General features: G+C 46.7%; 1 protein-coding gene across 2 annotated transcripts in view; it reads right to left on the bottom strand.

Moving 5' to 3' along the window:
* Positions 1–20,945, bottom strand: part of LOC148501736 (uncharacterized) — a 43,789-nt gene that overhangs the window by 19,196 nt on the left and 3,648 nt on the right. The window contains exons 2-6 of one of the 2 annotated variants that reach the window (XM_088450039.1): positions 17,103–17,159; positions 15,778–15,947; positions 14,705–14,781; positions 14,494–14,591; positions 13,377–13,854 (exon numbers count right to left, since the gene is read on the bottom strand). In XM_088450039.1, the coding sequence (XP_088306165.1) occupies positions 13,377–13,854; positions 14,494–14,591; positions 14,705–14,738 (610 nt within the window). In that variant the 5' untranslated portion in view covers positions 14,739–14,781; positions 15,778–15,947; positions 17,103–17,159. The remainder of the gene's footprint in view (positions 1–13,376; positions 13,855–14,493; positions 14,592–14,704; positions 14,782–15,777; positions 15,948–17,102; positions 17,160–20,945) is intronic. The other variant, XM_088450038.1, reaches the window with a different exon arrangement.

Below are 20,945 nucleotides of genomic sequence, written 5' to 3'. Positions count from 1 at the left end.
AGCAAGGCGTTGCACATCAGGATGAGTTCGTTGTGTGAACCCACTACCTCGTCCATTTTAGTCTCGAGATGATCCGTTCTACCTCCGAGGTCTTCTATAGAGTGTTGACAGGCCCGTAGAGTAGCACGAAACTCTTCTGTGACATCCTCTTTAAATTGAGAGATAGAAGCGTTTTCATAGAGCCGACTGTAAGAGCTTCACCTTCCCCTGCGATTTGAGGAGAGGCGGCAGGAGATGATGGTAAAACTTCCGTAGTCGAATGAGAGACAGAGGTTTCTTTCTGAGAAACAGGCGCCTCTATCCCTTTGGCTTAGCAGATTACGGTGAAGGCTTAAAAAAGGTGACCTGAGATACAGAATTAGCCACCTTCGGCCATTTAGGCACCATCTTTCAAATAAAGACTACCGCGGGATAGCTTGGGAAGCAGCAGAATCACACAAAGGCTCCAATGGACAAATAAATACTTTAGGCCATTTTAGGTGGCTAGAGACAGATAGATAGTACTCAACTACATCTCACTGCTCAGGGAGCACTCCGAATATTAATGAAACTCTCCAGAATAATATAGTGTAGATACTTGGAAGGAAACGATTCCCAATATCCTCAATAATACTGATACACTGATAAGATGAATAAAGAAATATTTTTTTTTGTTTTCCCAGTCAAGGCTTGGTATACGAATTGATTAACAGGCCGCACCTCACAGAATAATGCACCTCCAATATGGCCGCTGCTGCACTATGGAGCCCAGCAGAGGATTGACTGAGATCACATTCTCTCTTCCTCCTCTCTCTGAACTGGAGCCTGTCAGCAGCTGGTACTGTATAGTGATGGCCCTCCAGGTGAGTAGAGCGATGCAGGGATCGATTTGCCGGATGGATCCTCCTCCAAAATTTAGGGCGCGGCTTCTGTGGCCGTACTAGACCCCGACCTCTAATCCCGCACCGGAGTCTCCAGCACACTCAAACCGGGACCTGGCATGAAGTACAGTGCGTCCCCGACTTGTTCGTCCTCCGGGCTACTACTTCCTGCGCCTGTTGCAGAACACGCTAACATGGGGATACGACGGAGCACACCCAGTGTGGGTCCATCTCCTCAGCCCTCCAAGCCATGCCCCCACAACTATTTATTTCTAATGTCTGTATTGGAAAACAAAATCAATGTGTGAGGAGATTCGGAGAATAGTCAGTCAGACACGATAGCTGGTGCTCGTCGTCCACGTCAGATTTTTGTGAAGAACGAGTGTAGGCGTTTTTAAAAATGTGTCCATCAACCAGAAATGACAAATAATGGAACAAGTAAATATGTAAGCAGGTCAAGAATAGGCAAGAGGTGCTTCACCAGTTTCCGTAAAAAATAAAAAAATTGGTTAAGACCACATATAGAAAATTTAGCGCCATCTTACCATGGGATACGTTATAGGGTTACCTCATTTTCAGGCAGACACACAGCTATTAATATGTAAACATATTACATAGATTAAAGGCAAAATAAGTTCCCAAGTCCTAAAGGTTAATGAAATAGAAAGTAGTAATAAACCAGTGTCAGCAATACAATATAGCTTATAAGACAAATAAATATCAATCGCAGTTGTAATACATCACATATAACAGGGAATCATATCAGGAGATCAGAAATTGACAGAATAGCAATGGCTACTTGATGGCAATGATAGCACACCAAAACTAATATCAGAAATAAAGTTCCCATCAGTCTCAATAATGGTTCTGTTGCCCTCTAAGGGATAAAATAGTCAGCTCCAGAGACCAAAATAAGGGCTAAACTAGTTCCAAAAAGGAAACAAAGGAAAAGTGGGATCAAGAGAGGAAAAAAGTGAATAGAGGGAAGAAGGGTTCACACAAAAGTAGTGATGGGATCAAGATAGGGAGAAGCAGAAGATAATAGACAGACAAGGGCATTAGGGGACAAAAAATTTTTCCTGCTCGGACTCCCAGAAATATCCATGGGCCACCCACACTTCCAGCGGAGAGGTAATCAGCAGCCCTCCCAGAGAAAGTCATCAGTGTGTGTCAGCTCATCAGGATCAATGAGGCTACTAGGTCAGCCTAGAGGGAGAATGGGACAAATCACGCCAGTGTGTGTGGCAGAACAGATGGCAGGACCAGGTCTTGGCACACAACGATCCCCGGGGGAGCCGCAGTGAGACTCTCCCACCAGGATTACCACAGGTGGAAGGGCCGCTCCAGCCAGGTCCCGCAGGTCGAATAGCACAGCAGGAACTTGATGGATCTTCAGGGAAAGCCGATGCAGAGTGTCCCTGCCGTCACTCTCCCTGGGCAGCCCCACTGGGGCTCCCTCCTCAGCGCAGTCCGGAACACCAACCGGGAGGAGTAGGAAAAGTCACCAGGTATTGCAGAACGACCGCGGGCAGAGCAGAGCACTGGAAGACACAGCGGACCCGGCAGCAGGATTACCACTTCACGTTCACCAACCAGGAGGCAACAGGACCAAGACAGGTAGGATCAAAGACTCCCTCACTGATCGTGTCCACACGTGGAGACCCATGCGGGGGCCAGACTCCGGAGAAAATAGCTCTAACGGCCACCAATGCCCGTGTTTCAGGTTTAGATAGCAACCTAAAGAGGCAGTTTAAGTAATCCAAGGATTATAATCTTCCAAAACCAAGGAAAATCAGGCTGATGGCAATAGATGGGACCAAGAGAGTAGAGCTCATCTAAAACGTGGCCATCTTGGATGCGCCACCCACCGAGAGTCCCAACATGGTTTTTTAAGTTAGGTTTTTTAGTACATGTTTGGCCAAAGATGTTTGCCCAACTATCACGTCATGGTGATCCTCATAAGGATGAGTCCCTAACATAACTAATACTTATATATTTAATACATTTATATAGGACTTACATTTAATAGAGACCATTTAAATGTGTGTACTGCAATGTAGAAGACCCATAGCAATTAAAATCACCTGGGGTAGATATTAGTAGTGCTAGCTCAAGAGAAGGGGTCTCACCTTCAAATGTACCTTAAATACACACAAACACAAAGGAGAAAAGGGGGGGGGGGGCTGGGCTGCACGTCCGAATATTAAAAATAATAAAAGGTGCTACAAGGTCAAAAGCATTTTATGGAGCAGCGAGTCGCTGAAAGTTTTGTAACATAACATTGTAAACCCAAGGCTTTTGCCAGAGGTAGAAGACTTCAGGGCATCCTCCAGCTCCCGTAATAGCGAATGGGTTATCTAGCCAAACCCTATTCACCTCCTAGATAGATGGATAGGCTATTTCCTTTATATACTTAAACGGGATACATTCAGGATCCTGACAGCAGGGATTCCGGCATTCACAATGCCGAAACTGGAATCCCGACACTTAGCAGAATACCAGCGCCGGCTTCCCGACCGCGGATATCCCGAAGTTAAGTACCGGGGATAGGCACTAGGGGAAGGGATAAGCACTTAGGGGGATGGTTAGGTTTAAGGTGCGGGGAGGGGAAGGTTAGGTTTAGGCACCGGGGAGGAAGGCTTAGGTTAGAATACCTTTTCACAGAGTGCGGGGTGGTAACATGGTCAGGATGCCGACGTCCGGATTTTTACCGCTGGAATCCCGTACCCAACCCTACTTATACACCCTATTGTGAGAGAATATATCAGATGGCTCCTTGGGATAGGTCGCATGATATAATTGGGTATAACTGGAGGGAGAGTCCTTGGCTATGTGGGAGGTCACTTTGCATTCCCGGCCAGTCTCATCTGTAACAGACTCAATAAACAGTGTCGCCCTCTAAGTGTACATGGACCTTGCCAGCAGTTTCCCATTCATGTTTCCCCATTGGTAGCGATTCCTGCAGAGATGAAAGTCTCATTTAACATTGCCCTTTAGCTTGTCAAGTTCTGTCCTCACTTCAGTTAGCGCTGCCAAGTCTGTCCCAGCCAGGAAGGGTCTTATGTGCCACCTCAAGAGATGTAGTCTTTTGTAGGAGAAGCTGCTCTTGGCCTTCGTACTGCTGCCCAATGTAAGAGCCCAGATAGATCACTATTCCACGAAGCACACACTTCCCAGACAGTGATACTGGACGTCTCAACAGATTCATTAAGTCCAAAGTAATCAGTAACTGCTTGGTCAAACTGATGACTACAATATGCATTAGTAAGGGGGTGCTCGCTAAGATGCCATGTGCACTGTTTAGATGAAGAATAAGCTGTCAGGAGAGTTAAAGAGATAGGAGCATGGTCAGACCACGATAGAGGTGTCTTGGAGCAGGTGGAGGTATCTACATTGGAGTAAGATGTCATTGACTCTAGCATATGCCCCATGGGGGTTTGGAGTAAAATATATAATTTCGAGCCCCTGGATCTTGAAGTCGCCATGTGTCTACCAGCTAATGTTCATGTAGGTTGTCTCTTACTCTGTGACACAGTTTTGTTATGTACCTATGTGATGAACGAGAAGTATCCAACCCAGGCTGGTTCATCCAAATTCAAGTCACCACCCACTATGAGGATCCCCTCCTTAAGAGTATCAATGTGGTCCAAAACCTTCCCCAAAGGCCTGCTGATTCTGACTGGGGACATAGAGGTTAACAAAACATATATATCAGACCATAATGCGTACATTTAACTAATAGAGCCCGACCTTCTACCAGGATGAATCGTTCTATATCCCGGAACGGCAGACGATGGGAAAGCAAAATCGCTACCCCCAGCGTCTTTGCAGCACTGGAGGGAGGGAGCAGCAGACTGGCCATTATTTGATGCCGACAGCTCTTATATCCCTCCTTGTATTCGGGACTTCTTTCCCTGACAGGAACCAATTCACTCCCACATGTATCACTCCACCCATTCTTCTATAGTGTATGTATATCCCATACACTCGGGCAGATTTTTATCTCAAGAGAGCATTAATACATATTATACACGTTATATAAATGTACATTCATATATACAGAAGTCAACCCATTAAACAATCACGATTTCAGCGTGACAGTCCTCCCTTGGGTGGGGGGGAAGTTGGGGAGGAGGCCCTCACACCATTGCTTTGCATAGCTGAGCAGCGGTGAATGGGTGACGCGCGCATGCTCGCGTAATCCATATACACAGTGATGGCTCTGGATGAGGCTGGGGGACTGTCCAGCAGCTCCCGGAGGGCTGGGCAAACCCCCAGCATGATGAAAACAGGGGTGTGGCTCGCAAGTACGACATTTCCTGTGAGGCCATGCCCCTTGTCGATAGGCCACATCCCCTATTTTTGGGCGTGCGCCTTCGGCACAGGCAAGTGTCCCTCATCACCAGGATGAAATGTTGGGATGGATACACAATAAAAAAAAACTAAAAAAAAATTATATATAGGCTGAATCTAAAAAAACTTAATTCTCCCATGGAGAACTCCCGATGTTGTCTAAGGGGCTACACCTCAAGAGCGATTGGAGGTACGGAGCTGAAATTTGGCATGGACGGGTAGAACTGTCGCTCGGTGCTGCATGCCAAATTTCAGGGCAAAAACAAAAAAAAATGCGGATTTGGGAGTAATCTAAAGCTCCAACTGTCACATTTTCTGACATTCTCAGATAGGAACCCTTTTCTGCTGTAGTCTATGGAGGTTTTTTGGGAAGGCAAAACTCAGGGTAGGGGGCGAATATAGACTTGGGGTTTGTTTTATTAGGTAGCTGTTGTTCCAGGGTAGGTACTTTTGAGGTTCAGGTAAATTAGAAAGTTACAGTTTTTAAACTATTACGTCGCAAATCCGCCATTATAAAGATGGGAAGTTTCAACTTGTTACGCAGCCTCAGTAGGAGCCTCCAGCAGGTGTACTCACTGTGGCTTCACTTGGGTGCACCAAGATGGCTGGTCAGTGTGGGCAGTAGCTGTAGTGGGCTCGGGGAAAGAATGTGGCCAGGACCCGGGGGAAAGGGGGTAGCGGGCGTTAGCTGTGGCCGGGACCCGGGGACGGTAGCGGGCGTTGGCGGCAGGACCCGGGGGAGGTAACAGCAGACAGATGCAGGCTCAGATCTGAAAGATCCGTTTACCTGCATCTGTGTATAAACAAACACAGAAGCAGGGATGGGATCAGTGAGACCCGTCTGTGCTTCTGTGTTTAAAAAGAAAAAAAGAAAACTTGTGTAAAAAAAATAAAAATATTGTATGCTCCCTCCACCCCCCCCCCCCAAAAATAAAAACACAACAACCAGTATTGGGCTTTGGAAACCCAGTACTGGTTGTACTAAATACAGGGGACACACGACGTAGGGGTCCCCCGTATTAAGCACAACCAGCACCAGGCTTTTTAGAACCAGTCTTGGTTGCCAAAATATGGGAGACAAATTACGTAGAGGTCCTGGTTCTGGAAATACAGGGGGGAAAAAATGTGTAGGGTCCCCCTGTATTTACCAGAACCAGCACCGGACCCTTTCTAGCACATGGGGGGGGGTTAATGCCACAGCCAGGAGCCCTTTCACTGGGACCCCCAGCCAAAGCATCACCCCTGACCGCTAGTCAGCCCAGGCCAGGGATCCCTGGGGACCCCCCCCTAATAAAGGGGTCCCCCTCTCCAGGGCACCCCAGGCCCAGGCTGATGGGTGCCGGGTTGATGGTGTATGGTGTGGTGCAAGTAAAGAGTTAAAATATTGTCTTTTGCTGCGGAACTACAGTTCCCAGCAAGCCTCCCCAACATGCTGGTACTTGGAGAACCACAAGCACCAGCATGCGGGGCATTACGGTGCCCTCTGGGACCTAGTTCCACAGCAAAAGCAATATTAAAAAACTACAGAACACACACACCATAGAAAGTAACATTTTATTAAAACATACATGCACACATACTATCTCACATACTCTCCTATGTATCCCTGTAGTCCATCGGTCCTCTTCTCCATGTAGATAATTTAATGGTGTACCTGTAATAAAAAATCCGTACCTCACCTCCTATGCGTGCATCAGGTCCTCTTCATTCCAAAGTAGGCAATCCAGGATGTTGGCAAAAAAGAAATAAATACCTGGACCCACGAACATTAGTACTGTACTACCCGAATGACAGCTCCACCGCGGGATTTCAGTGCTGAAATCCCAGTGTGGAACGCTCATTGGCTGAGAGAGGCAAACCTTCTGCCTTTCAGCCAATGAGCGGTTCTCACCATTGACTTCAATGGCGAGAACCGCGAGTACAGATTTTAAAAAATTGGCGCTTCAGCGCCATTTTTGAAATTCAAAGATGGCTGCCACGAGCTAATTACGACTCGCAATGTCATCGCCCCGCCCCCTTGGCGAGTCTTATATAAGCCAGTGCGAGGACACAGCACGGCAGTCCGTCGGCCGGGTGGCAGCAGAGAAGAGGTGCCGAAAAATGAAGACGCCAGGGAAGTCCTGGATGGGCGGTGGCCATGCAAAAGAGCTTAAAGGCCGCCGCCCTCCTGGTGAAGATGCCGTGGAAGTCCTGGAGGAAGCGGCAGCCTTGTAAAAGTTTTTTACAATCAGTGTCCTTGTTTTATTTTAATATTTATTTTACAGTAGTACTGTAGGTAACAACGAGCCCTCAATCACCCGCTTGCTGGTACTTGTGGTTCTCCAAGTACCAGCATGCGGGGGAGGTCTGCTGGGACATGTAGTCCTACTGACAAAAAACATATTTATACTTTCATATGCACTACACTATATTATCAACCTGGCACCCACTGGCCAGGGGTGCCAGGGATAGCCCCGGGCCATCAGCCCGGGCCTGGGGTGCCCTGGAGAGGGGGACCCCTTTATTGGGGGGTCCCCAACTCCCTAGGGATCCCCTGCCTGGGCTGACTAGCGGTCAGGGGTGATGCTTCGGCTGGGGGGTCTGGTGAAAGGGTTCCCCTGGCCGTGGCATTACGCCCCCCCCCACCGCTAGAAAGGGTCTGGTGCTGGTTCTGGTAAATACACATTTTTCCCCTGTATTTACAGAACCAGGACTGGCTCAGAGCCCAGTGCTGGTTGCATTGAATACGGGGGACTTCTACGTCGATTGTCCCCCGTATTTTGGCAACCAGGACTGGTTCTGAAAAGCCCGGTGCTGGTTGTGCATCATACGGGGGATCCCTACATCTTTTGTCCCCTGTATTTAGCACAACCAGGAAACCGAGGCCAGTGCGGACAGGGAAAGACAGATTGGTGTGGATGAGGGTGACACAGACTAGCATTGGGGAAGATATAGCACATGGAGGCTTATAGGGAAGAAAGCGTACATGCATAGGCAGAGTACGATAGTTTTAGAAATTAGGGAGCTGAATGTGCATTCTGAATGAGATGGATGTATGGAGTGAGAAGTATGTTGGAGCCCAGTGGGATTGTTGTCGTGAACGAATGGGAATATTGCGGGCACTCAGTGGGATGTGTGTGCCACATAACTGCATAGACTGCATGTGTGTATTCCAATGAGCACTTCTGTGAATTAGCTGCTCTACCATTTTGTGAGTGACGGCAATCTCACTCTGTGAGAGTGCTGAAACTGCGGTTAACCACAGGGTATGATGGCATACCATAGCTGTATTGCACAAGGAACACATCCATTAAGGCGTCAGCCTTAATGATCGGAATTTCATTGCTTTTTAAGTTTGATTGGCAGAAATTCTATAGGTTTTGTGAAATTTCAGTTCATTAGGTCTAAGAAGCCTTAATGGGACATAAAAAAACCTTACGGTTTCACGCCTATGGAATATACACATACATACTTTTTATCCCTTCTTTGTTCCCTTCTAATATTCCATGTTAACGTGTGCTAATGATCCGCACTCCATCAAAGCCCAGTCAGCTTCATGGTCAGATGTCAGCAGGACTAATTAACCAGGCCCTGCAATACAGTGTTCAGAGTGCATTGCGTAATAATGCCAAACATTGCTTCTATAGCTGGGTATACACTGGGCGATACATCGGCAGCTCAAACGAAAGGGCGGTATATATTGCGAGCTTGTACCCCCAAACAATGTCGTTCACAGACATATCGCATCAGCTGTGAAGCACAGGAGATGGACGATATATATCGGCACATCTGTCTGTGTGTGAACGTACACTTCCTGCGGGGACTGATGTCACAGCTGGGCACGCAAATAGAACTGGCCGCCCAGGTGTGACGTCAGGACGAAATGTCTAACGGTCTATGGGGAAGTGGGTGTCCAGCTTGTTTTATTGTGAATTAGAAACCACACGTGGATAAGTAAATTAGCAGGCTGACTTACCATTGGAAATACAGTATATAGATGGAAGTTATCTATTGTTATCCGATTACTATTTCAGCACAGGTTTTAAATGGCAACAGGGATGAGAATTGAGAACCAAATGCAATTATTATAGCCAGACCAATGTGTATTGTATTCTGGGATGTCGGGGGTGCTCTCAGATAGAGGGAAGCTGAACACACCCCGATTAGCGATAATTGACCAACATGTTGGAGAGACGAAAGACACAATTTGTCGGCAGCGGGAGTGTGCATCTGTCATCGTTCAGGGCCTATCCATGACAGATAAATTGAACGAATGAACGATATATCATTCATCGTTCACATTTATCTGCTAATGGATAGGCCCATTAAGACAGGGTACACGCTAGGTAACGGCCAGCCAACTGATCTATCCGATAATGGCTCCTGATGTATGAGATACACCAGAGAGTGTGGGAAGGAGACTGTAAGATCTCTGAGCTGGTAACACATAGTGACATGATGTGATGAGGAGAGCAGGAGTATAATAGTGGCTGATGGCTCCTGATGTATGAAATACCCCAGAGAGTGTGGGGAGGAGACTGGTCAGATCTCTGTGCTGGTAACACACAGTGACATGATGTGATGAGGAGAGCAGGAGTTTAATAGGGGCTGATGGCCACTGATGTATGAGATACACCAGAGAGTGTAGGGAGGAGACTGGTCAGATCTCTGGGCTGGTAACTCACAGTGACATGATGTGAGGGGGGAGAGCAGGAGTATAAAACGGGCTGATGGCTCCTGAAGTATGAGATACACCAGAGAGTGTGGGGAGGAGACTGGTCAGATCTCTGTGCTGGTAACACATAGTGACATGATGTGAGGGGGAGAGCAGGAGTATAATAGGGGCTGATGGCTCCTGATGTATGAGATACACCAGAGAGTGTGAGGAGGAGACTGGTCAGATCTCTGGGCTGGTAACACACAGTGACATGATGAGAGGGGGAGAGCAGGAGTATAATAGGGGCTGATGGCTCCAGATGTATGAGATACACCAGAGAGTGTGGAGAGGAGACTGGTCAGATCTCTGGGTTGGTAACACACAGTGACATGATGTGAGGGGGAGAACAGGAGTATAATAGGGGCTGATGGCTCCTGATGTATAAGATACACCAGAGAGTGTGGAGAGGAGACTGGTCAGATCTCTGGGCTGGTAACACACAGTGACATGATGTGAGGGGGAGAGCAGGAGTATAATAAGGGGCTGATGGCTCCTGATGTATGAGATACCCCAGAGAGTGTGGGGAGGAGACTGGTCAGATCTCTGGGCTGGTAACACACAGTGACATGATGTGATGAGGAGAGCAGGAGTATAATAGGGGCTGATGGCCCCTGATGTATGAGATACACCATAGAGTGTAGGGAGGAGACTGGTCAGATCTCTGGGCTGGTAACTCACAGTGACATGATGTGAGGGGGGAGAGCAGGAGTATAATACGGGCTGATGGCTCCTGAAGTATGAGATACACCAGAGAGTGTGGGGAGGAGACTGGTCAGATCTCTGGGCTGGTAACACACAGTGACATGATGTGAGCGGGAGAACAGGAGTATAACAGGGGCTGATGGCTCCTGATGTATGAGATACACCAGAGACTGTGGGGAGGAGACTGGTCAGATCTCTGTGCTGGTAACACACAGTGACATGATGTGAGGGGGAGAGCAGGAGTATAATAGGGGCTGATGGCTCCTGATGTATGAGATACACCAGAGAGTGTGGGGAGGAGACTGGTCAGATCTCTGGGCTGGTAACACACAGTGACATGATGTGAGGGGGAGAGCAGGAGTATAATAGTGGCTGACGGCTCCTGATGTATGAGATACACCAGAGAGTGTGGGGAGGAGACTGGTCAGATCTCTGGGCTGGTAACACACTGTGACATGATGTGAGGGGGGAGAGCAGGAGTATAATAGTGGCTGATGGCTCCTGATGTTTTAGATACAGCAGAGAGTATGGGGAGGAGACTGGTCAGATCTCTGTGCTGGTAACACACAGTGACATGATGTGATGAGGAGAGCAGGAGTTTAATAGGGGCTGATGGCCACTGATGTATGAGATACACCAGAGAGTGTAGGGAGGAGACTGGTCAGATCTCTGGGCTGGTAACTCACAGTGACATGATGTGAGGGGGGAGAGCAGGAGTATAAAACGGGCTGATGGCTCCTGAAGTATGAGATACACCAGAGAGTGTGGGGAGGAGACTGGTCAGATCTCTGTGCTGGTAACACATAGTGACATGATGTGAGGGGGAGAGCAGGAGTATAATAGGGGCTGATGGCTCCTGATGTATGAGATACACCAGAGAGTGTGAGGAGGAGACTGGTCAGATCTCTGGGCTGGTAACACACAGTGACATGATGAGAGGGGGAGAGCAGGAGTATAATAGGGGCTGATGGCTCCTGATGTATGAGATACACCAGAGAGTGTGAAGAGGAGACTGGTCAGATCTCTGGGTTGGTAACACACAGTGACATGATGTGAGGGGGAGAACAGGAGTATAATAGGGGCTGATGGCTCCTGATGTATAAGATACACCAGAGAGTGTGGAGAGGAGACTGGTCAGATCTCTGGGCTGGTAACACACAGTGACATGATGTGAGGGGGAGAGCAGGAGTATAATAAGGGGCTGATGGCTCCTGATGTATGAGATACCCCAGAGAGTGTGGGGAGGAGACTGGTCAGATCTCTGGGCTGGTAACACACAGTGACATGATGTGATGAGGAGAGCAGGAGTATAATAGGGGCTGATGGCTCCTGAAGTATGAGATACACCAGAGACTGTGGGGAGGAGACTGGTCAGATCTCTGTGCTGGTAACACACAGTGACATGATGTGAGGGGGAGAGCAGGAGTATAATAGGGGCTGATGGCTCCTGATGTATGAGATACACCAGAGAGTGTGGGGAGGAGACTGGTCAGATCTCTGGGCTGGTAACACACAGTGACATGATGTGAGGGGGAGAGCAGGAGTATAATAGTGGCTGATGGCTCCTGATGTATGAGATACACCAGAGAGTGTGGGGAGGAGACTGGTCAGATCTCTGGGCTGGTAACACACTGTGACATGATGTGAGGGGGGAGAGCAGGAGTATAATAGTGGCTGATGGCTCCTGATGTTTTAGATACAGCAGAGAGTATGGGGAGGAGACTGGTCAGATCTCTGGGCTGGTAACACACTGTGATATGAAGTGAGGAGGAGAGCAGGAGTATAATAGGGGCTGATGGCTCATGATGTATGAGATACACCAGAGAGTGTGGGGAGGAGACTGGTCAGATCTCTGGGCTGGTAACACACAGTGACATGATGTGAGGGGGAGAGCAGGAGTATAATAGGGGCTGATGGCTCATGATGTATGATATACACCAGAGAGTGTGGGGAGGAGACTGGTCAGATCTCTGTGCTGGTAACACATAGTGACATGATGTGAGGGAGAGAGCAGGAGTATAATAAGGGGCTGATGGGTCCTGATGTAGGAGATACACCAGAGAGTGTGGGGAGGAGACTGGTCAGATCTCTGGGCTGGTAACACACAGTGACATGATGTGAGGGGGAGAACAGGAGTATAATAGGGGCTGATGGCTCCTGATGTATGAGATACACCAGAGAGTGTGGAGAGGAGATTGGTCAGATCTCTGGGCTGGTAACACACAGTGACATGATGTGAGGAAGAGACAAGGAGTATAATAGTGGCTGATGGCTCCTGATGTATGAGATACACCAGAGAGTGTGGGGAGGAGACTGGTCTGATCTCTGGGCTGGTAACACACAGTGACATGATGTGAGGAGGAGAGCAGGAGTATAATAGGGACTGATGGCTCCTGATGTATGAGATACACCAGAGAGTGTGGGGAGGAGACTGGTCAGATCTCTGGGCTGGTAACACACAGTGACATGATGTGAGGAGGAGAGCAGGAGTATAATAGGAGCTGATGGCTCCTGATGTATGAGATACACCAGAGAGTGTGGGGAGGAGACTGGACAGATCTCTGTGTTGGTAACACACAGTGACATGATGTGAGGGGGAGAGCAGGAGTATAATAGGGGCTGATGGATCTCGACTCTCCCACTAGGCAAATACATATCCCTCATTATTTTGTACTGACAGAGGAGAGTGTAGAATAAAAGATTGCTGTAGTAACTGAGCAAGGAGAAAATGTGACCCTTTTCTGTAATAAGTGATTATTACTCACCTGTGTTGATATCTGTAGGGATTTCCTCCTCCTTACACTGCTGATCACCCCTCACATACGTCTCTTCTTCTCCCTCTATATCTTCTGACTTCATATCAGTCACATACGTCTCTTCTCCCTCTATATCTTCTGTCTTCATATCAGTCACATACGTCTCTTCTTCTCCCTCTATATCTTCTGCCTTCATATCAGTCACATACGTCTCTTCTTCTCCCTCTATATCTTCTGCCTTCATATCAGTCACATAAGTCTCTTCTTCTCCCTTTATATCTTCTGCCTTCATATCAGTCACATACGTCTCTTCTTCTCCCTCTATATCTTCTGCCTTCATATCAGTCACATACGTCTCTTCTTCTTCCTCTATATATTCTGCCTTTATATCAGTCACATACGTCTCTTCTTCTCCCTGTATATCTTCTGTCTTCATATCAGTCACATATGTCTTTTCTTCTACCTTAATATTAGCCAGTTCTTCACCCTAAATAGCCCACATAAAAATGAATGCCAGACATAATTTATTAAGAGGATTCAGTGACTATCAGAGCATTAGACACACACAGCTCCTGTACAGATCAGAGTAATCAGAGACTATCAGAGTGTTAGAGACACACAGCTTCTGTACAGATCAGAGTAATCAGAGACTATCAGAGTGTTAGAGACACACAGCTTCTGTACAGATCATACAATACAATGGTACTTAGTAATTTCCCACCTGGGTATCCCCATGAATTCTATATGCAGTCTTTGTACCCCCGACATTTGAAAGCAATGAGTTTGTAAAAAATATAACTGCACTTAGATAAAAAATAGGTATTGTTATATATAAAAGCAATAAGCAATAAAAATTACACAAGTTGTGTAAAATGCAAGATTGATATCAAAATTGTAATCAACACTTATACAGGGATAGACGTGTCTGTTATCAGGGTACAGATCCCTAGGATACTGATTTCCTGTGTGTCTAATTATTACCTGGCTATCATGCATCAGCCTTAATACAGATCAATTTTCAAGTACCTCAGGAGATCAGAGCAAGTTCCCCTGGGGGTACTAGTACCAGAGTGTTAGAACCGAAATTTTATTTTGGTATATTGGTGAGACCCTAAATCCCACCTACCTGATGCTCCTGTGGGGTCCTGTAATTCTCCTCTGTACAGTCCTGTGAATACAGAAGACGGGGACATCTCTCTGGGGTATTTCTGTTACTGGGTACATCTGTAGGAGACACACAGTGACTGAGTACATTGTATATATGTGATTAGCAGATGTGTATATAGGGGCCCCCATACCTCCTCTCCCCTGTACAATAAATGACAGTCTCCTCTTACCTGGTAATGTGACGGGCCGGTGATTCTCCATCATCACGTCCTTGTACAGACCCGTGTTCCTCTATATACTCCCCCTCCTGCATGGAGACATAGGCAGTGACATCCTGACACCTTATAGGACCCTGACACACACACTTAAACAGTCATCAGCCAGATACTTCCCCTGGTGTTACTGTTTAATGTCCCAATCCCAGCGGTCACCTCTCCAGTCATCATCCAGACACATCCTCTGGTGTAACTGTATAATGTCCTATTCCCAGCAGTCACCTCTCCAGTCATCACCCAGACACATCCCCTGGTGTTACTGTATAAAGTCCCATTCCAGCAGTCACCTCTCCAGTCATCAGCCAGACACATCACCTGGTGTTACTGTATAATGTCCCATTCCCAGCAGTCACCTCTCCAGTCATCACCCAGACACATCCCCTGGTGTTACTGTATAATGTCCCATTCCCAGCAGTCCCATTCCCAGCAGTCACCTCTCCAGTCATCAGCCAGACACATCACCTGGTGTTACTGTATAATGTCCCATTCCCAGCAGTCACCTCTCCAGTCATCACCCAGACACATCCCCTGGTGTTACTGTATAATGTCCCATTCCCAGCAGTCACCTCTCCAGTCATCAGCCAGACACATCACCTGGTGTTACTGTATAATGTCCCCTTCCCAGCAGTCACCTCTCCAGTCATCACCCAGACACATCCCCTGGTGTTACTGTATAATGTCCCATTCCCAGCAGTCACGTCTCCAGTCATCACCCAGACACTTCCCCTGGTGTTACTGTATAATGTCCCATTCCCAGCAGTCACCTCTCCAGTCATCATCCAGACACATCCTCTGGTGTAACTGTATAATGTCCTATTCCCAGCAGTCACCTCTCCAGTCATCAACCAGACACATCCCCTGGTGTTACTGTATAAAGTCCCATTCCCAGCAGTCACCTCTCCAGTCATCAACCAGACACATCCCATGGTGTTACTGTATAATGTCCCATTCCCAGCAGTCACCTCTCCAGTCATCAACAAGACACATCCCCTGGTGTTACTGTATAATGTCCCATTCCCAGCAGTCACCTGTCCAGTCAGCAGCTGATCTTGTTGGCGAGTTCCAGGATCTTCTGGTCATTGTCTGTCTCATATACCAGTGAATGAGGTTGAGGCACTGTGATGTGTCCTCCTGACACACGGGGATTGATGGTAGGTGTCTCAAAGTCACCGGATGTCTTCTTCACTACCGTGTAATCCTGTGTATTGGGGGAGACACCAAATATCACTACATAAGGAAAGTGATAGGTGGATGTGTACGCAATAAACAGCTGTAAGTAGGTGGTATCACAAGAAAGTGTCCTCACACCTTCACCAAAAGGGAAACTACAAACAAGATAGTGACACTTCCTTTCCAGCGCTAGTTATACATTACAATTGCAGACTTTTCATAAGGTTCTTCCCAGATATCCCTCCAAAATTATGAGAAGGAATGGTCTCCAGGTAAGTACCCAAAAATGAGGGGAAAATTGTATATGGTGAAGCACAGTTTTAATACATAGGCTTGAACATATATCAACATTAAAAGCAGTAAAAACCGTAAAATAATAATAAGACATCCACATAAAAAACTTTGAATAGCAGGATATCCCCAAATAGCTTCAAAAGCAACAATTACAGAGTGGATGACAATTAATGGTCAACAAGCTCATAGATGTTTATACACAGTGAAGGTCCCGTTTCCCACTGGTCTCAGCTCCACACTCCACTGCCAGGTGCCGCGCCTCCTGCAGTCCCGCAATCTCTCCGTACACTGAAGCATATCTACCCCAATAATATCCCTGTATTATTACTATAGATATAAGTGACGTCACTGTGACACTCCCAGATCCCCTCACCTCCCCAGTCATGTCCCTGTATTATTACTATAGATATAAGTGATGTCACAGTGACACTCCCAGATCCCCTCACCTCCCCAGTCATGTCCCTGTATTATTACTATAGATATATGTGATGTCACAGTGACACTCCCAGATCCCCTCACCTTCCCAGTCATGTTCCTGTATTATTACTACAGATATAAGTGATGTCACAGTGACACTCCCAGATCCCTCTCACCTCCCCAGTCATGTCCCTGTATTATTACTATAGATATAAGTGATGTCACAGTGACACTCCCAGACCCTCTCACCTCCCCAGTCATGTCACTGTATTATTACTATAGATATAAGTGATGTCACTGTGACAGTCCCAGATCATCTCACCTCCCCAGTCATGTCCCTGTATTATTACTATAGATATAAGTGATGTCACTGTGACACTCCCAGATCCCCTCACCTCCCCAGTCATGTCCCTGTATTATTACTATAGATATAAGTGATTTCATTGTGACACTCCGAGATCCCCTCACCTACCAGTCTTACTCTCACGTGACTTCTAGTAACAAGGATCTGACCTCAGTGAAAAGAAATCTAGGAATAAATATAAATATTAGAAGCTATTTCATACCAGTTATTTATGTAGTGTGCACATATTACTCAGTGCTTTACAGGGAATATTTAGTCACATCTGTCCCTGCTCCAGTGGAGCTTACAATCTACATTTCCTACCACATGGACAAAAAAACTATGGGTACCTTTGAAAGAAATCAAGTAACCTACCAGTGTGTCTTTGGAGAGTGGGAGGAAACCAGAGCACCTGGAAGAAACAAATACAACATGGGGAAAACATACAAAACCGACACTGAGAGGGTCTTGGTTGGGAATTGAATTCACGACCCCAGTGTTGAGTAGTAATGCTGTTCACTACACTATCGTGTTGTCCACATAAACATAAGAGTACACAAAATGACCATTAAGTCCCCTCATTCCCAGAGCCATAGCGTCTTTGTCAGTGTTTCTCAGAAGTTCCTCTGATCCAGCTTCATAGGGCTGCTCAGTGACCACCACACGGCATTGCTGGAGGTTACACCAATGGTCCTCTCATGGCCAAGAATCCTGGACCTCCAAGACACATACTTGATGCAATTTGCATGAGGAAGTGGACATGATCAGAGTATAGGGGGTTATACTGACACTCCCAGGTGCCCCCATCTATTAGTGATTGGGTAACCATGGTTGGCTTTGGCCTTTCTGAGTGAGAGGGTTAATAGTTCCCTCCCTAGTGTTGGGATGACTGGTTATTGTGGTCCCCTTGCATGTAGATGCTCTCCCCCTACTTGTGTTTTGCAGGGGAAGAGACTTCGCTCACTTCTGGAAGTTGTGGGAAAGCTGGTTTTGCACTGTGGTAAATCTTTTGCTGTTTCTATTTTATTTGCAAATAATAAAAGTTATTTTTTAATATTTATATAGCAATGTATTGTGCGCCCCAAACAAGACAACTCCCTCTTCTCTATTTTTTTAATATCATCTGAAAGGGTGACAGATGTAGTGGCAGAGTCAGAGATGTTCCCATTTTCTATTATGATTGGCGAACTAGAGAATGCGGAGCGTGATGGTGCCTCGCCAAGTGTTGTAGTGCCCGTTGATCGTCTGCCGGATTTAGAGGTCAGAAGAGAGGTCTTTGCTGTAGAGCAGTTAAATGACCCTACTCTGGTGAAAGCCAGGGAGAATGTCAAGGTGGTCAACGGTAATCCCGTAGATCCCTATAGTCCCTTGACGTATCCTCACATGGTAATATGTCAGGACCTGTTATATCAGATGACTAAGAAAGGGGAGGAGATTGTGGAACAATTAATAGTCCCCAAAGCTTACAGGAGAACGGTGTTAGATCTGGCCCATGGTCATATAACGGCAGGCCACCTAGGGGTAGAGAAAACCACTGAGCGGATCATGCAGAGGTTTTTTTTGTTCCGGTGTCCATAAAGACGTTTCTGACTTTTGCGCCTCATGCCCTGAATGCCAGTATCATGCTCCCAGACCACATTTCAAAAGTCCTTTAGTCCCACTAACAATTATAGAGGTACCGTTTGAAAGGATAGCTATGGACTTGGTGGGACCCTTGTTGAAGTCTGCCCGGGGACATCAAAATATTCTAGTAATTCTGGACTACACTACCAGATACCCGGAAGCTATACCGCTACGCAATACATCTACCAGGTCCATTGCTAGAGAGCTGGTCCATGTTTTTAGCAAGTTGGGAATACCTAAAGAGATACTAACCGATCAGGGTACCCTGTCCATGTCAAAAGTTATGAAGGAGTTGTGCCGTCTGTTTAAGATTAACCAGTTAAGGACCCCAGTTTATCACCCACAAACCGATGGACTGGTCGAGAGGTTTAACAAGACCTTAAAACATATGTTAAGGAAAGTAGTCGACAAAGATGGTAAAGATTGGGATTATTTGTTGCATTATCTGCTGTTGGCCATAAGAGAGGTTCCCCAATCCTCCACCGGGTTTTCACCTTTCGACTTGTTATATGGGAGGCATCCAAGAGGGTTACTAGACATTGCCAAGGAGACGTGGGAAAGGCAGTCCAGTCCTTATAAAACTGTGATTGAGCATGTTTCACAGATACAAGAGAGAATTGCGGCTGTAGTGCCAATAGTTAAGGAGCACTTGGAACAGGCCCAACTAGCACAGCAGAGGGTATATAACCGCAATGCACGGTTAAGAAACTTTGCTCCTGGGGACAGAGTGTTGGTGTTGGTTCCCACGGTAGAAAGTAAACTGTTGGCTAAGTGGCAAGGGCCTTTTGAGATCTTAGAAAAAGCGGGACAGGTCAACTATAAAGTTTACCAGCCGGGGAAAGAAATTATATATCATGTGAACCTGATAAAACCCTGGAAGGATAGAGCAGCACTGTCAGCCGTCCAAGCCCCTCCAGTAAAACCTGGTTCCCTGGTACCCGAAGTGACTGTGGCAAAAACCCTGTCAGTCAGTCAGTCAACAGCAGGAGGTCAAGGAATTCTTGATCAGAAATAGGGTACTGTTTTCTGACCTGCCAGGAAAAACCACGGTCATCAAACATGACATAGCCACTAACCCAGGGGTTAAGGTTAACCTAAAACCCTATAGGTTGCCCGAAGCCCAAAAATAATCTGTGTCAAAGGAAATTTAAAAAATGCTAGATATAGAGGTAATTGAAGAATCACATAGTGAGTGGTCCAGTCCCATTGTATTGATTCCAAAGCCCGATGGGAGTGTGCGTTTTTGTAATGACTTCCGAAAGCTGAAGAGTGTTGAATTGAAAGACTGGGGACAGCAAGGTATTTAACCACTCTGGACCTAACCAAAGGGTATTGGCAAGTGCCATTAAGCGAAAACGCCATAGAAAAAAACAGCCTTTTCTGCACTAGAAGGGTTATTTCATTACAAGATGTTACCCTTTGTGCTACATGGGGCACCTGCTACCTTCCAAAGAATGATGGATAGGATTCTAAGACCCCATAGACGATATGCTGCGGCTTATCTGGATGATGTGGTCATACATAGTCCTGATTGACAGTCTCACTTACCCAGAGTACAAGACTCCATCTTTAAGGCAGGTCTGACAGCCAACCCGAAAAAGAAAAAACCACAGCTCAATAAAATTGAGGCAATACAGAACTGGCCACGACCCCTCAATAAGAAGCAGGTGAGAGCCTTCTTAGGGATCACTGGATACTATAGGAGGTTCATACCCAGTTTTACCACCATTGCGGTCCCACTTACTGACCTTACCAAGGGCAAACAAAAAACCATGGTGGAATGGGGTCCGGAAGCGGAGAAAGCTTTCCAAGAATTAAAAATAGCCTTATGTACCCAACCTGTTCTGGTAACCCCTGATTTTGACAAAGAGCTTGTGGTACAAATCGATGTGTCCGGTGTAGGCATCGGGGACGTCCTGTCCCAAAGCAGAGAGGTTGGGGAACACCCTATTTTTTACCTGAGCAGGAAATTGAATATCCATGAGAGAAACTATGCCACAGTGGAGAAAGCAGCTTTGGCTATAAAATGGGCGTTAGAAACTCTTAGGTACTATTTGGTGGGAAGAAAGTTCAAACTGATTACTGACCATGCCCCTCTGAAATGGATGTCCGAAAACAAGGACAGTAACGCAAGAATAACGAGATGGTTCTTGGCGCTACAAACCTTATATGCGCCACCTGTATTGTAGTAACAACTGAGTCTGCGCCACCTGTATTATAGTAACAGGGTCTGAGACACCTGTATTATAGTAACAGAATCTGTGCCACCTGTATTATAGTAACAATGGCGTCTGCGCCACCTGTATTATAGTAACAACTGAGTCTGCGCCACCTGTATTATAGTAACAG

Source organism: Taudactylus pleione, unplaced genomic scaffold, assembly GCF_031769625.1.
Source record: "Taudactylus pleione unplaced genomic scaffold, aTauple2 ptg000504l, whole genome shotgun sequence".
NCBI classification, from domain to species: domain Eukaryota; kingdom Metazoa; phylum Chordata; class Amphibia; order Anura; family Myobatrachidae; genus Taudactylus; species Taudactylus pleione.
This window is presented reverse-complemented; position numbering and strand designations above follow the sequence as displayed.